Source organism: Nasonia vitripennis, chromosome 1 (genome assembly GCF_009193385.2).
Source record: "Nasonia vitripennis strain AsymCx chromosome 1, Nvit_psr_1.1, whole genome shotgun sequence".
Classification (NCBI taxonomy): Eukaryota; Metazoa; Arthropoda; class Insecta; order Hymenoptera; family Pteromalidae; genus Nasonia; species Nasonia vitripennis.
The window spans coordinates 33,400,517-33,415,198 of NC_045757.1; the positions used below are offsets into that span (position 1 = coordinate 33,400,517).

At 42.6% G+C, this 14,682-nt stretch overlaps 4 protein-coding genes and 1 long non-coding RNA gene across 5 annotated transcripts; 2 read left to right on the plus strand and 3 right to left on the minus strand.

The window, feature by feature from the left end:
- The first annotated feature begins 1,173 nt into the window (after nt 1-1,173).
- Nucleotides 1,174-3,306, plus strand: LOC100121611 (atrophin-1-like). The gene is made up of 3 exons (XM_001605171.6): nt 1,174-2,437; nt 2,514-2,654; nt 2,735-3,306. Exons 1-3 carry the CDS (start codon nt 1,241-1,243, stop codon nt 3,188-3,190), a joined length of 1,794 nt encoding a protein of 597 aa, XP_001605221.3. The 5' UTR covers nt 1,174-1,240; the 3' UTR covers nt 3,191-3,306.
- A 1,400-nt stretch (nt 3,307-4,706) lies between these two features.
- LOC116415774 (poly [ADP-ribose] polymerase tankyrase-1-like) lies at nt 4,707-8,400 on the minus strand. Its single transcript, XM_031920950.2, has one exon. The coding sequence runs from the start codon at nt 7,004-7,006 to the stop codon at nt 5,258-5,260; it is 1,749 nt and encodes a 582-aa protein (XP_031776810.1). The 5' UTR covers nt 7,007-8,400; the 3' UTR covers nt 4,707-5,257.
- A 207-nt stretch (nt 8,401-8,607) lies between these two features.
- Nucleotides 8,608-10,609, plus strand: LOC100121648 (15-hydroxyprostaglandin dehydrogenase [NAD(+)]). Its single transcript, XM_031920958.2, has 7 exons — nt 8,608-8,853; nt 9,303-9,406; nt 9,502-9,625; nt 9,693-9,799; nt 9,882-10,055; nt 10,129-10,271; nt 10,351-10,609. Exons 2-7 carry the CDS (start codon nt 9,314-9,316, stop codon nt 10,493-10,495), a joined length of 786 nt encoding a protein of 261 aa, XP_031776818.1. The 5' UTR covers nt 8,608-8,853; nt 9,303-9,313; the 3' UTR covers nt 10,496-10,609.
- On the minus strand, nt 10,606-13,583 carry LOC103317792 (putative ankyrin repeat protein RF_0381). Its single transcript, XM_016981341.2, has one exon. The coding sequence runs from the start codon at nt 12,771-12,773 to the stop codon at nt 10,719-10,721; it is 2,055 nt and encodes a 684-aa protein (XP_016836830.1). The 5' UTR covers nt 12,774-13,583; the 3' UTR covers nt 10,606-10,718.
- Nucleotides 13,584-13,636: 53 nt separating this feature from the next.
- LOC103317794 lies at nt 13,637-14,652 on the minus strand. The gene is made up of 3 exons (XR_512988.4): nt 14,431-14,652; nt 14,079-14,309; nt 13,637-14,005 (listed from the first exon to the last, which is right to left on the minus strand). It is a non-coding gene; the product is annotated as an uncharacterized LOC103317794 (long non-coding RNA).
- Nucleotides 14,653-14,682: the final 30 nt, after the last annotated feature.

The following is a 14,682-nucleotide window of genomic DNA, read 5'->3' on the forward strand; positions in this document are numbered from 1 at the left end:
ATTTTTCACGAACCCTTTTACTGCCTGTAGATAGCAGCAATTAGCGATGGGCGATTCTTTTCGATTCTTTTTCTGAAGAATCGATTCTTCTGTCGATTCTTTTTTACTGACGATTCTCGATTCTCAATTATTTTGAAACTGGGAATCGAGAATCGATTCATTTTCGGTTTATTTTAAGTGAAAAATAAAAAATAAAAATTAAAAAATACAAATTAAAAGTCAAGGCTTTATTTTAATCTCTATCGCTTGCAAAAGCTGATTATAAGAGTTTGTCAATAATACTTTTTTTGGCGTATGTCGGGAGATGTATATCTAAGTGAAGAGATATATTTGATAATGTCGAATAAAGCGCAAAACAAACATTTCTCATAAATTGTGCGTACATGTCAAATTAAAGAAAAGTCATCTATGAAACTGTATTAAATGGAAATATTATTATAAAATCATACTTTCTAAATAAAACAAATGTAAATGTAAATATCAAATTTTTCTATCAATTTATAATTTTATAAAAATCATGTAGTTATTAAAGAGTATAATAATATTAATATAATATGATATATATATATATATATATATATATATATATATATATATATATATATATATATATAATTCTATTTTATTCAATAATATTAATAAAAATTGGTCGATTCTTCATCGGTTCTTCGATTATTTTTCTGGAATCGGCGATTCTTGAGAATCGATGAAAATATAGAATCGATTTTTCGAAATCGATTCTTTCAAAAGAATCGCCCATCACTAGCAGCAATCGTACTTTGAATTGTTTATACAAATTTGACAGTCCAAGCATTTTATTAATGTTTAATGAGCACTAAATGATTTGTAAGCGTAAAATGCGGTATAATTCGGATAAACAATTAAACTTTACAATTTCTGATTACTCCACTAATTTTGTACGTATAACTTTGATCTATATAAAGCCTTAAAATTTGTCAACGAGAATATCAATGCGTATTTCAATATTTATTACCAGTAGGCCAAACATTTCAGAGTCGATCATGTCTTGCTTTTCTCGTTACCTCGAATGAGCTCATCGAACAACTTGAGTAATCGATCAACGTCAACAAAAATGTCAAAGCAAGCGTCCGACTTCCGAAAACGACAAACACGCGCCGATGATGCGTAATCTGCACAATCCGCACAATTCGTCCCCTTCTGCCCGGCAAAGCACATGCATCAACGCTCGTAAAGCACCGAATTACCGCGAATCGCCCGGATGCATCACAACAAACGCTCGCAAAAAAATCCTCACGTCAGCTGCAAACCACCAAGCTTTAAATACCATCCCCGAGCCAGGCAAGGTACCAGTGTTCTCCAGCCTCGAGAACCAGTCGCAGTCACACAGTCCTCCGCGATGCGTCTGCTCAGTTCAACCGCGCTCGTGCTGATCCTCGTAGGCGCTGCTCTGGCGAGTCCCGCCAAGAGGAAACTCGAGAAGAAGTCTATCTCCAACAGCCTGGCACCCAAGGCCATCGAGCCCGTCGACCAGAAGCTCGACGAGCCAGCTAAACTCAGCGATGAGGCCCTCATGGAGATCGCCGGGGAGAACGTCGACCGGGCTAAGAAGTCCACGACTTTCTGTGTGGAGATTCACCAGAACAAGCCGACGCAGGTGGACTGCGACGAGCTGAACAACAGGCCGATTCCACCGCCACCGCCACCACCTGCACCAGCGGTACCACAGCCCGAGGAGCCGCTACCACCGCCGCCGGCACCTCCAGCACCTGTCCCGCAGCAACAGCCCGAGGAGTACAAATACGAGCTGCCGTGCGAGCCGGAGATGGCCGCGTATTACGTACAACCGCCTGGTGAGATCGTTTACGCTCCGACCGGTAAATGCGCCCCACATATGTCCGGCCTTCACCACGTGCCGTCGGGCAATCCTCTGTACACCGCACCGGCTGGCGGAGCCTCCGGTACCCCGTCCATCAACGTTCTCCACCTGCCAACTGGTGGTACTCCGGGAGCTTCTGGCCACCCGACCATCAATGTTCTTCATCTGCCAAGCACCGGACACGGAGTTGGCCCATCGGTGATGCCGCTGCACACCACCGGTGGAGCCGGACTCGCTCCAGCACACCCTCACTTGATCCGGCCTTTGCCACTGAACCACGGAATCCACCACGGAGGTCTGTCACTTCACGGAGGATTGCCGCTTCACGGAGGTCTGCCGCTTCACGGAGCCCTTCCACTGCACGGAGCTCTGCCACTTCACGGACACGGAGTCCTTCACAATCTTCACCACCAGTCGGCACTAGAGTGCACTTGCAAGACGACCCCCGAAGCTGCCGCCAAGTCGGCTGATGGCTCTCCGCCGAGCAACGAAGAACTGGCGATGAAGTTCATCCAGGACCTTCAGAGGAATGCCCAGACTCAGTCTGCTGGATCTCCCTCTAGCCCAACGATGGTCCAGGTAAGAAGAGCTTTGCTTAAACGCATCATACAGATTTTATTCTACGGTTACTAACGATGAAACGAGTAATTTTCAGATGGGACCAGGACAATCAGCAAGCCCTGTTATGATAATGAGGAGTCCGTCTGGCGCACCGTTGATGTCTCTAAGCCAACCAGGTAGCCCCATGATGATGATTTCCTCTGACTCGAACAGTCCAGCGATGGCCGGCAAATCGGTAAGCCGTTGCTCAACAAAATAACATAGTAGTATAGCAATCGTAGCTAATTTTCGATTCTTCAAAAATCTAATTCACAGGAAATGCGCTACATGCCTTTCCGTCCGATGTCGAACGTCCAGCAGCAGGTCATTCAGCAGCAACAGTCAACCGTAACAAACGGAATGGGTGGAATCGGTTACCCGCCGGCGTTATCCAGCTACCCGATGCATCCCTACGGAAACTTCGGACCTGGTCTCTATCCCGGCGGTATGCTTCGTAGCAATGCCGACTGTCTTCAGGACAGCTTCGGCAGCTCGCCCCACGTTCTGACACAGGGTCTGAGACTCAGCCGCGAGGAAGCTGAGACTTCTGGACAGGTGCAGCCCGAGCAGAAGGCAGAGGAGAAGCCCCAGGAAGGAAAACCATCGCCTAGCGAGATCATCGAGGCTATGAAGAAGCAGAACGAAGATAACAGTCAGGACGACAAAAACTCGAGGATCGCCAGGTTCTTGATGGAGAAGAACGTCCAGGGCAACGTAGTCGACGAGAAGTAATGATCGTACACGGCTCTGCGCGAGTGTGAGTGATGTTTGTATGTGCTGTTATTTTTATATGTATTGTTTAAATTTTGTATACCCTTTTTTACCTGCATGCTGTTTTAATAAAAAAAGTCAATCCTAATTTTTACTCTTGTGTTACACACCTTTATTACAAAATCCTAGAGATAAAAAGAATTCGGTATTGGTAGCAAATGACCGATAAGTTCTGGCCCGTTCCCTAGCGACTCGGTAGAAATGAAACCTACAATCCGTCGAGAAATATGCGTAGTTTCTACGCTGAAACCCGAGTAGCAGAAGTTATCTTAATTTTGTGCGCATGCGCGTACGGTTCAGGCTAGGCACAGGCATACTAGAAGTATATGACGCGTATTGTAGGGGCTGTCTGCTATGTTATACAGCAGAATAGCATAGCAGACAAAACTACAGTTTTCACAGTTTAAGTCAATGTTGAATGATACATATTTAGCCTACCAATTCATCTAGAATGATTTTGAAGGGAAAATATAATTTTTAAAGCGCCCATTAAGAGTGAAAACCTAACCCTACACATGCATACGGTCATATATGACAGTATGTACAAGCATACTGTACTGACTGACTTTGTGTTGTTCAAGTGTAATTACTGTGTGAAAAGTGTCATTGATGCTCAAAGTCACCAATGATGAGGTTTGCACAGGTATTTCAATCTCATCAGTATGCGAGCCAGTTACTCTCAACTACCAAATCTCTCATAATCATGGTAAATCCATGATTTTAAAAGTGGATGTCTGTTCTTTTGCGTTAAGACTTGTTAAATTATTTAGAAACAGACTGCCATATCAGTTTTTACTTAATAGTCTTGGTTTGGCTTTTAACAGCTTGAAACAAATCACCATGCAAAATTTCAGCCCTCTAAGTATGATAGATTTTAATTGAGAGTAAAAAGAAAAATTAAAAAAAATAATCGTACAATCATTGAGAATTTGATTGAACTCTCAATTAAAATCTATCATACTTAGAAGGCTGAAATTTTGCATGGTGATTTGTTTCAAGCCGTTAAAACAATATATCCACTTGTCTTTATCTCAAGTGCTGTAGTTTGAATTTTCATATAAACACCCATGTGTAAATTTTGCCCCCGGAGCCATGGGGTTCGGTGTGGGTCAGCTAGCAAAGACAGACAAGCAAAAATTGTTACGCTAGCCTATTCCTACATAATAAAATAAGCATCTTCACTACAAATTAAACATCATGCACGAATACACTGCACATAAGGCACTATTATGATGAATGCTGCCTGCGACTGACTTGAACACTGAGTTAGGAATATCTATCAAGATCATCACTTTTACTCTTCATCATTGATAAAGTCTTGAACACACAAATTTTACTTAATATTTCTAATATTTAAACCCACATAAAAAGTGTACATTTCAGTGTGAGTGTTGAGTGTGGTCATGTTTGTACATATGCATAAATATGTGCAAGGTTACGTTGCCATGTATAAAATGTCCGCCATAATTTTATGGCATATTATATGGCTCACTTACCGTCGCCTGTTAACAGGGACATATGGCCACGATATGCCAGATAATCTGGCTACTGGGCATAAAATTTGGCATATCGTGGCCATATTAGCCTCAATTTCCTACGAGGGATCAAGAATAGGTGTATTGATTTTTTAATTTTGCTTATACTGATCGCCTAGTGCCGCAAGGCATGGCATTGAAAAAAAAAACGTTTTGGCATTAGTTTGTATAATTATAGTTTTTATTATTATAAAATAGAAAAAAGTACATATTTTTGTTCAAGCATTTTACATATTTTCAATGTATTCGATCGAAGCATTTTACATATTTTCGATGCTTATAAAATAAGGTTACAACTATTTTTAACAAGGCAACCGCGTACTCGTTTAAATATTACAGAAATATAGAAACTTTACATAAAAACAAACAAACAATATAACGCAAAAGTATATTGTTTGTCAAAAGCGCGATGTGCGTTTTTTTACATCGTAGTCTGGAGATCGTAGTACAAGTCAAACGCGATTTTTCATCGATCGTCCGTGGTTAAATCACTTTAACTCTCATCATCTGGTCCTCCCATTCCTTCGATCAGATTCATCAAATCTTTGTTGCTGCAATACGACAGGGTTTTCTCGAAGAATGCATCAGTCGGATCAGCGAATCTAATGCCATCGCTAAATGCCACAGCCGCTCTGTCTATCAGCTTTTGGCGCTCGATTGCCTTCGAAAGCTTCGCCTCCAACATCCCCTGGTACATTAGAAACATACTCTTCTGGACGTGGAACGCCTGGATCATCACCTTGTTCTTCACGCAGAGCGCCGTCATTTTCTCTTTGGCGAGCAGAAAATTCAAAAAGGTCACCTTGCTCTCGCCTATCTTGGTCTGGCTCATCACGTTTAACTCCTCGGTGCAGCGAGTGCGCCAGTCGCTGTATTTCTTCACCAATCTGCTCATGCCCTCGAGAAAATCGAAGAAATAGCTGTTCTTCTGGCTCAGCACCTCCACGTCCAAGCCTTGCTCGGCCAGTTTGTCGCGCAGTGTCAGGAGCTTTGCCAAGTGCTGAAAAAGAGGTTCCCTAGACGATAGCGTGTCTTTGGCGTGCATTCCTTGGATTCCGAAGTGTATTATGCCCATGATGGAACCCTCTGGCCTACTGTAATAGGGGAACATAGGAACGTGAAACAAAGCGAAGCGATGGTTGATGTCGGCTCCGTAATCGAGCAAGAGTCTGATGGTCGAGCACTTGGCGGTGATTTTTTCGGCGTTGTCTCCGTGTGTGACGAGACTATAGAGTAGTGGCGAATATCCATTGGCGTCTATGGCGTTGACGTCGTCACCGGCGTTCAGCATCTTGCGAACCGAATCGACGCTGTGAAATAGGCTGGCTACGTGGAGCGACGAGTTCATGTGCTTCTGTTCTTCGGATCGAAGCAGTATCTCGAGCATGGGGTCCCTTTTGCGATTATTACCTTCTTTCACAGCTTTGCAATATGCCTGATAGACGTTCTCACCCGCTGCGTCTTCTTTGCTAACGTCGGCTTCGTAATCCAAAAGCAGCTTGATCAGGGTGACGTTGCAATAGCTTCTTTTCCGCACAGACAGATGCAGAGGAGTTTCACCCTTGGCGTTGCACACGTTCACTCTCCTCGATTTTTTCACAAACACGCTGATGTACTCGAAAGTGCCCGCAAGTTCATTTTCCCCAAACAATAAGTCATAAGGAGTGTAGCCTTTGGCGTTGATCATGCCGACGTCGGCTCCGTGCTCGATCAGCAACTCGATTAGTTTGGCAGACAAGTAGCGTTCAACGCTTCTGGTAGCCAGATGAAGGGGCGTATCGCCGTCAACGTTTGCAACGTTTACGTTGGCTCCGTATCTCAGAAGAAACGCGCTCACTCTATAGTGGTAAAAAATCTCTTTATTCTGGGAAACCGTGTGAAGGGGGGTATTGCCTTTCAGGTTGACGGCGTTGATATCCGCCCCGTGTTGCAGCAGAATTTTTATTACCTCCTTAGAAAATTGATCGCTAGAAGCGAGGGCCAATATGTGAAGGGCCGTGTCGCCGTTGATGTTGGCGACGTTCGCGTTGGCCCCGTGCTGCAGGAGCAACTTGGCGAGTGGCTTAGAGATAAAGGTATCTCGACGAACGGCCAGGTGAAGAGGAGTTTCACCTGCGAGGTTGCCCACATTGATGTCGTTCTTATTATGTTTCAGCAGCAACTTGATGTAACTTATATCGCCGTCGTAGTTTATGACTGCGGAATGTAGCAGGGTATTGAAATTACACTTGCAGTCGCACATTTTAACTGTGACGAAACGACTGGTTTAGCAACACTGACAAATTCGGTAGTGGACCGAAATACTGTATAACACCGACGTTGTTAATCAGTACACTGAGTTACAGTTTTTTCAACGAAACACTTGTTCAAACTTGTAGCGTACATTTACAAATATATTCTTTAACTTTACTAGTCGAATGTTCTTGCTTGAGCGTCCCAGGCGAACTGAGCGCACCGAGTCCTAGCTAGAAACTATAGCAACTGACGATGCCGGCCGGCTTTCAGTGTCGATCTTCCCTACCACTACACGGAGAAAAAAAAAGTTGAATCTACCGAAGCGACTTCAGTAGGATCTACTTGAGTAAAATATGTGCGAGAATAGACTCGCACAGCACAAAATTTCCGAGCGAGAGAAGTGGGGGAAGCGCAGCAGTGGCGGTAGGCGGGGCTAGACGAGTTTGGGCCCTTCTGCTCATTCGATGAGTGTCTACCGCGCAGGATTTTCTTTACCTAAGTCGTCAAGTAGATTCTACTGAAGTTTTGAGTAGCCTCAACGTTTTTTTTTCTCCGTGTAGGGCCCCGGTCAATCCCTTCCTATAATTCCTAGAGATGTGGACCCAATAGCGCCCTCTCTTGGCTATAATATAAGTAACTCGGGAACTATAGGCACGCATGCCACACTGAGAAACTCATAGCGGCAGAGAGACGCCAAGTTTGGTTATAGATATTAGAATCTAATTTGTTTCTAGAATTTTGGATAGTCTTTGCTGCAATATATATTCTAACAGGGACGACTGAAGGCATCCTCGAGTTCAACATGTGCCAAAATCTCACACGAGATAAAAATTGCTGCAAGCCAGTCTTATAAAATTTATTCACGAAATTTGTTAAAAATGCGCATGCTATATTTGCCGCTTATAAGAGTTATCGCGCGGCTTGCCGGATGAGAGTCGAGACAAGTACAGTAATGCGAAATCACTAACTTTCGGGAGTTCGTCCCATGTTAAATTTTATGGAGACAAAATAGCGAATACGCAGGTAGAAAGTGACCGTATTGAGTCTAAACGGGGTTGGGTAAATCCAACAACATAATGGAAGGGGCAGAGATTTCACTGGGTGGATATTTCGAGTGCCGCGATTTCCCCGTAATTTATGATGGGTAGAGTTTTAATGCACGATTGTCGTGCGCGTGTTCTCCGAATTTCCGTTGAAATTATCCCGGGGCGGCTAGGCCCTTTTCTAGGTATAGGACGATTGCTAGAGCCGCCTAATTGAAATTTAGAATATTCATATATGGTATACATTTTTTATTGAATAATTTATTTGATCTTAGACTGGTCAGTACAGCTAAACTAGTTATCAATGATAACAAAACAGAAGTGAGCGATGCAGTTTAGATGTGAACAGTTATTAATCGGTTTTCTATATATCAAAGAAAAATAAAGATTATAACGTTTTCGTGTGAATTCCACATATGATCGACACACTTATCATTATTTTTTGAGATTCCTGTAAATTACCGATGTATCTATTTATATTTTATTTTATTTATTTATTTATTTATTTGAAGGCGAAGAAAATTATGACTTCAGACTTATAAATTCTATATTCAATTACAGCTTTTCCACTATTGATGCCTGTGTATCGCTTTGAAATTAAAATTCAATCTGTTGTCGGGTTTGTCTATCGCAGTATTTACAAAGATTTATCTTTTCTGGGTTATCAAATGATTCTAAAAAGAAGTTGGCGTTTTCTTACGTAACGTAAGAATTAGGTTTCTGCTCTTTTCGGAGCAATCAGTTAATCGTTCAGTTTATGCATTTGAACTCAACTCAAACGTTCGTTGAGCGGTCCATTAATATTTTTCACGTAAGTGTTATTTATTGTAAGCAACTATAGTGCAGCGAGTTCACAACCACGCATGTACTATTGTTTCATTAAAAAGATTAATTGAGTACGGTGCTTGAGAAAACAAATAAAGTGATTACAAACTTTGAAAAAATTAAGACGATAAACGTATTATTATCATGCATTAATCATGTATACCTAGCATCAGTACTCATCATGACGTAGTACATATTCCTTCCATAATTCCTGATAACGTGATTAGAATTATATCGTTTAGTACCACATATATGTATAACGAGGTATGCTCGTCCAGATTCTGCGATTCATCAGAAGTTTTGATTCGAAAATTGCTCAGAATAAGTTAGGATCGAGTAACTTACAACTAACCTTATATAATATTTCTATACTTCTAATCACTCATATATTATACTGATGATTAAAAGTTGATTAAAATTCTGTTTTCTTAATAGCTGGAATTATCATGGATATTAATAATAAAGTCGCTATAATTACTGGTGGTGCAGGCGGAATTGGCGCAGCGATTGTGAAGCGGCTATTAGAACATGGAATAAAGGCGTGTACCTTTGATTATAATTAAATCTAAAAAAATTTAGAAAGTTCTGAATTAGTTTAGATCTTCTAATAAGTAAAATTACCTGTATTTTTCAGTTAGTCGCCTTATTTGACCTAGACAATTCCAACACTAAAAAAATTTTTATGGATTTGCAAAAAAAATATGGCAATAGAGTTGAATTGTATCCGTGTGATGTTACAAATAAAGCTCAATTCGAAGGTATTTGTATTAATTTATCACAAGAATGAACCAGCTATTATAAATTTACACAAAAACTTGATTCCAGAAAATTTCGACAAAGTTTTAAAAACTCACAAGACAATCGATATACTTCTCAATAATGCAGGTATCGGTTCCGATATTCACACCGAGCTCATGATTGATCTGAATTACGTAAGTAAAGAATAATGTAGATTTGAAAGTAGTGCAATATATTTATACGACACATGCGCATTATAAATTAATTATGCTGCAGAAAGCCGTCGTTTTAGGAAGTTTACTGTTCATCGAACGTCTGGGTAAACATAAAGGTGGCAAGGGAGGCATAATCGTCAATACCGCTTCGATACTAGGACTGAGAAACTTTGATTGTTTACCTGTATACTGTTCAACGAAACATGCTGTTGTTAGCTTCACCAGATGTCTAGATGTAATTACGACACTTTTCACAATCATTTGGTTTATATATGGCACTGTTTTAAAACACACATTTTATATTCAAGGTACAATACGATACTACGGGTGTCCGAGTTGTTGCAATTTGTCCCGGTGTGACGGAAACTCCACTTGTATCCAGTGTTTCAAAAGCAATGGATTTTATCGTGGATGATATTGAAAAAAAATTGAGGGAACTAGGGTCTCAAGCGTGAGTTTATTGATGTGTATTACGCGATTAGTCGTAAAAAGTCATAAATCGTTGATAATAATTATTGGCTTTCTCTCAGGCCTGAATTTGTGGCAGATGCTGTCGTCAAGATTATTCAGAAAGGAAAGAGCGGAGACGTTTGGGTATCGGAGGCTAGTCAAGCTCCTTATGCAGTTAAGGATATTGGAGACTATGCCAATTTACGCATACCTATCGAGGAATAAGGAGGACGTAATGTAAAAGTTATTTAAATTTTGTGCACCGATATTTTTAGGATATGATATAGTTTTTATTATGAAATAAAAGGTGTCAATATAAAGAGAAAAAGAGCGTATTCATCTCAACGTATAATTCTTTAATCAATTCCTTTTTGTTGGTGTACAAGTGTAACAAATATAAAAAAGTCAAGTGATTAAAATGAGCGTCCTTCAAGTAAGTTCAAGTCCTTCAAGTCCTTTCGTCGATTTCGTCGCTCGTTCCCTTGATCAGCCGCTCCAAATCTTCGTTGCTACAGTAAGAGAACATCCTCTCGAAAAAATCGTCGCTCGGATCGGCGAATCCGAGAAAATCGCTGAACGCAACAGCCGCGCTTTCGACGAGCTTTCGTCGCTCGAGCTTGCGCGAAAGCTTCGCATCCAGTATTCCCTGGTACATTGGAAAGAGGGCCTTCTTGGCGTCAAAAGCCTGGACCAGCTCCTTGTTCCTCACGTATATCGCCGCCTTTTCCGCGCTCGACAGCAGCAAATCCAGAAAGGTCACCTTGAAACCCTCGCTTATCGTCACGTGGCTCATCCACTTCAGCTCCTCGGCGCACTGGGAGCGCCAGGCGTCGAATTCTTGAATATTTTCGGCGCCTATCTCCTCGGGCGTAGGGAAGTAATAGATGTTGAACTGGCGTATCACATCCGGGTTGTTGCTCACATCGGCAGGGTTGTCGCGCAGCGTCAGAAGCTTAGCCGTGTGCTTCAAGAAGACGGAGCGCATCGCCCGGTAGTCCTTCTCGTCCATGTTGCTGACGCCATTGAACACCAAGTTGGACAGCGACAGATTGGAACGGGTGAACTGATGGGTCATGTCGGCGCAATGGTCGAGCAGCAGCCTGATGGTCGAGCACTTGTCGGCGAGTCTCTCGTCGTCGTGCCCGTGGGCGATGAGGGCGTACAAGAGAGGCGAATAGCCGAAGTGTTCTGTGCTGTTGACGCCGGTTGTACCGTATCTCAGCAGGTCGCGAATCGAGTCGATCTTGTGAAAGAGGCAGGCCACGTGCAACGAGGAACTAATCTTCTTTTGCAATTCGTCCGGTTGGAGTATTATCTCCAGCATAGGGTCCTTCTGGCCGTTGAATTCCTGTACGGCCTCGCAATACGCCTCGTACACGCTTACGCCAGTGGCGTCCTCTTTACTGTTGTCAGCTCCGTGATCTATGAGGAGCCTGATCAACGAAATTTGGCAGTAAGAATGAGTGAATTGAGAATGGAAGCTCTCGTTCTTCACCACCAGATGCAGAGGAGTTTCGCCGTAACAGTTGGGCAAGTTGATGTCGCTGCACTTCCTCACAAACTCGAGCGTACGAGCGAAGTTGTTCATCATCGTTTTGTTCCGCAGATGCAGGTGAAGCGGAGTGTCGCGTATGCGGTTCTTGACGTTGACGTCGCTCGCATGCTCCATCAGAAGTTCCGCCAGGGGCGCGTTGACGCCGTCGTTTCTCGCGGCCATATGAAGGGGAGTATCGCCCTCTAGGTTGCCGACGTTGACGGAGCTGCCGCGTTTCAGCAGAAGCTTCACGGCACTGTGGCTGCTGATGTCGTTGCTCATCGCGACGTAGTGCAGCGCTGTGTTACCGTCCCGAGTCGTCGCCGCTCTGACGTCGGCTCCGTGTTCCACGAGCAGCTTGATTATCTCGGGATAGCAGTTCGGATTCTGAGCGGCGAAGTGAAGAGGAGTCTCGTCCTGAGAGTTGGCCAAGTTGAGGTTGCCGCATTTTCTCACGAACCTCGAGGTGCGCACATAGCTGCAGCGAGTGACCGTTTTGTTCTGCAGGTAGAAGTGGAGGGGAGTGTCGCCGTTGAGGTTCTTGGCGTTGACGTCGCTGACTAGTTGCAAAAAGTCCCATTCGGGAGCGTTATCGCTCTTGTTACGAGCCGCCGAGTGAAGAGGAGTGTCACCTTCCGAGTTGACCGCGTCGACGTCGCCGCCATGTTTCAGCAGAATATCGATAACGCTTCTGCTACGTGGACTGTTGCACATCGCGACGTAGTGCAGCGCGGTGTTGCCTTCTTTCGACGATTTTGCCTTGACGTCGGCTCCGTGTGCCAGAAGCAGCTCGACCACTTCCGGATGACATTTCGGATTATGAGCGGCCAAGTGAAGGGGAGTTCGACCTTCCGAGTCGACGACGTTTATGTGGTCGGCGTGTTTTTCCAGCAGTAACTCGATGATATGTATTTCGGCGCCGTTGAAGCTTCCGATCCCCCAGTGCAGCGGGAATTCGTCATTTTCCATCTTCTGCACAGACACACTCGCGCACACGCAACCAAAGGATGAAACGATAAAAAATACGCGCGTTCGGTGCCAAACGGCAACTGCTGCTGCGTGCTATACGAATACTGTTTACTGATAAACGCGTCGCAGAAGCAGAGGCACTGCGTGGCTCCCCCGCCCTCGAGATTGCCGTAGACCCTATATAGCACATGGTTTCTTTTGGAAGAAACGCGCGCACTTCCTAAATTTCCGTCATCGATCGATGTATAGGTAGCTGGGAAGCTAATGTCAGCGCAGGTTTATGCGTGTGTGTGTGTGTGTGCGTGTGTGTGTATATATGGCTTTATAAAGACGTGTGGACGACCTTGTAGAAGTTTTCGGATGTCAACTAATCGAAGTTTCAGGGTCGGAGCGCGATGGTCTGACGTGGGTCGTTGCTCTCTGCCTCTCTGTGGGTCGATAAGTACTTATGCTTTGGCTTGGTTTATACAGTCAAACGTGAATGTCGATGAACCACGAGACAAGAAAAAAGAGTTAAGACATTTGTGTCGCTTACAATAAAAAGTAGCAGCTGAAAAGCGTCGGAGAAGCGAATGCGTATAATGAAGCTTCCTTATACGCTCGGAATCCTACAGCGCATGCGATTTTTCTCTTATTCGCCTCGTGGCAGCATAGATTGGCGGGAAAACCAATTTAGCGGGGGTGTATACGTGCGAATACGTATGATTATGAATCCTTATAGAGAGTCATAAGTTGTCGACCTAAGAAGAGCTTTCTTGTCTTACTTTTAAAGACAGACCTGTTATTTAATTGATGCTGTGCATATGAAAAGTATGAAAATGATAAAATTCCAATATGATAAAATGTGAAAAAAAAAGTTATATTAATATAAATTTTACCATTTCGTAATATGCGTGTACATAAAGTTGTTTATTAACAATTTTTGTACAAATTTATCTTAAGTACACTACTTGTCATTTTTTTCTATTCCTTTTCTTTCTTATACAAACATTTTGCTCGTGATTTTATATGATCCAGACAAGAAAAGAATCTTACCTTTCACTAAATATCTGCATCGGCTTTCCGGATGTCATAATGGATATACGTAAGTATTTAGAGTCCAGAGTCTATTAAGCATAGGGAAAAAAGTTGATTTCTGTACCTATAAGTATTCAATCAATGCCAGAAAGATGTAGTCCTGCCACATATCAAGCCACATCATTGTTTGTGTTGTGCTTGACAAAGATTTGTAACTGGAAAAAGAGGATAAAATTGAAATAATTTATTTTTACAATCAATATGAATAATAGTCGCAATTGTACTTACCAAACTGAGATTGGAAGGTGCATAAATAGCTAAATTAAGCTTTACGTGCAAGCATCCTTGTGTGCTTCATAAGTTATATCGAGCTGATGATTTTGCTCTTATCGATTGCTTTTGCAAAAGTAGCATCTCTCTATGATAATCTGAGAGTTTCTTGGTCAAAATTATGTTAAATTCAGTCTACCCATTTTCATAATAAGAAAAATACTTTCTTGCTGCAGAACAAGGTGATATCTGAAAACATAAATGTTTGAACTCGTAAAACATCACAATGTACTAAAAATATTACTTATCAAAAATAAATAAATAAATAAAATCTATGGCATGAAACGTAAATAAAGCTCAAAGCACTAACCTTACATGACTCCTTGTCGGTACCAAGAAAGGACTTGGCGGCGACGTCACTTTTTATGACTACGAACATTTTTACCTCATTCGTTTAATAAACAGTTAAATAAATCTTTCCACTACATACACGAAATATACCCCACCGGATACTCTCCGTTTAAATCCAACGCGACTATATACACGTCCCGTTTTTTCGTCTGCTCCTCAATTCTCCTTCCCCGGGAATAGCGTATAGAGGGCAGCAGGTGTCGACAACACA

What these genes read in the sequence shown, in the direction of transcription:
- LOC100121611 (XM_001605171.6), top strand. Translation starts at nt 1,241, where the DNA reads ATGCATCACAACAAACGCTCGCAAAAAAATCCTCACGTCAGCTGCAAA. An exon ending in CTAGCCCAACGATGGTCCAG is followed by an intron (nt 2,438 to 2,513) that starts GTAAGAAGAGCT and finishes AGTAATTTTCAG; the next exon opens with ATGGGACCAGGACAATCAGC. An exon ending in CAGCGATGGCCGGCAAATCG is followed by an intron (nt 2,655 to 2,734) that starts GTAAGCCGTTGC and finishes TCTAATTCACAG; the next exon opens with GAAATGCGCTACATGCCTTT.
- LOC116415774 (XM_031920950.2), bottom strand. Translation starts at nt 7,006, where the DNA reads ATGTGCGACTGCAAGTGTAATTTCAATACCCTGCTACATTCCGCAGTC.
- LOC100121648 (XM_031920958.2), top strand. Translation starts at nt 9,314, where the DNA reads ATGGATATTAATAATAAAGTCGCTATAATTACTGGTGGTGCAGGCGGA. An exon ending in TCATGATTGATCTGAATTAC is followed by an intron (nt 9,800 to 9,881) that starts GTAAGTAAAGAA and finishes ATTATGCTGCAG; the next exon opens with AAAGCCGTCGTTTTAGGAAG. An exon ending in AGGGAACTAGGGTCTCAAGC is followed by an intron (nt 10,272 to 10,350) that starts GTGAGTTTATTG and finishes GCTTTCTCTCAG; the next exon opens with GCCTGAATTTGTGGCAGATG.
- LOC103317792 (XM_016981341.2), bottom strand. Translation starts at nt 12,773, where the DNA reads ATGGAAAATGACGAATTCCCGCTGCACTGGGGGATCGGAAGCTTCAAC.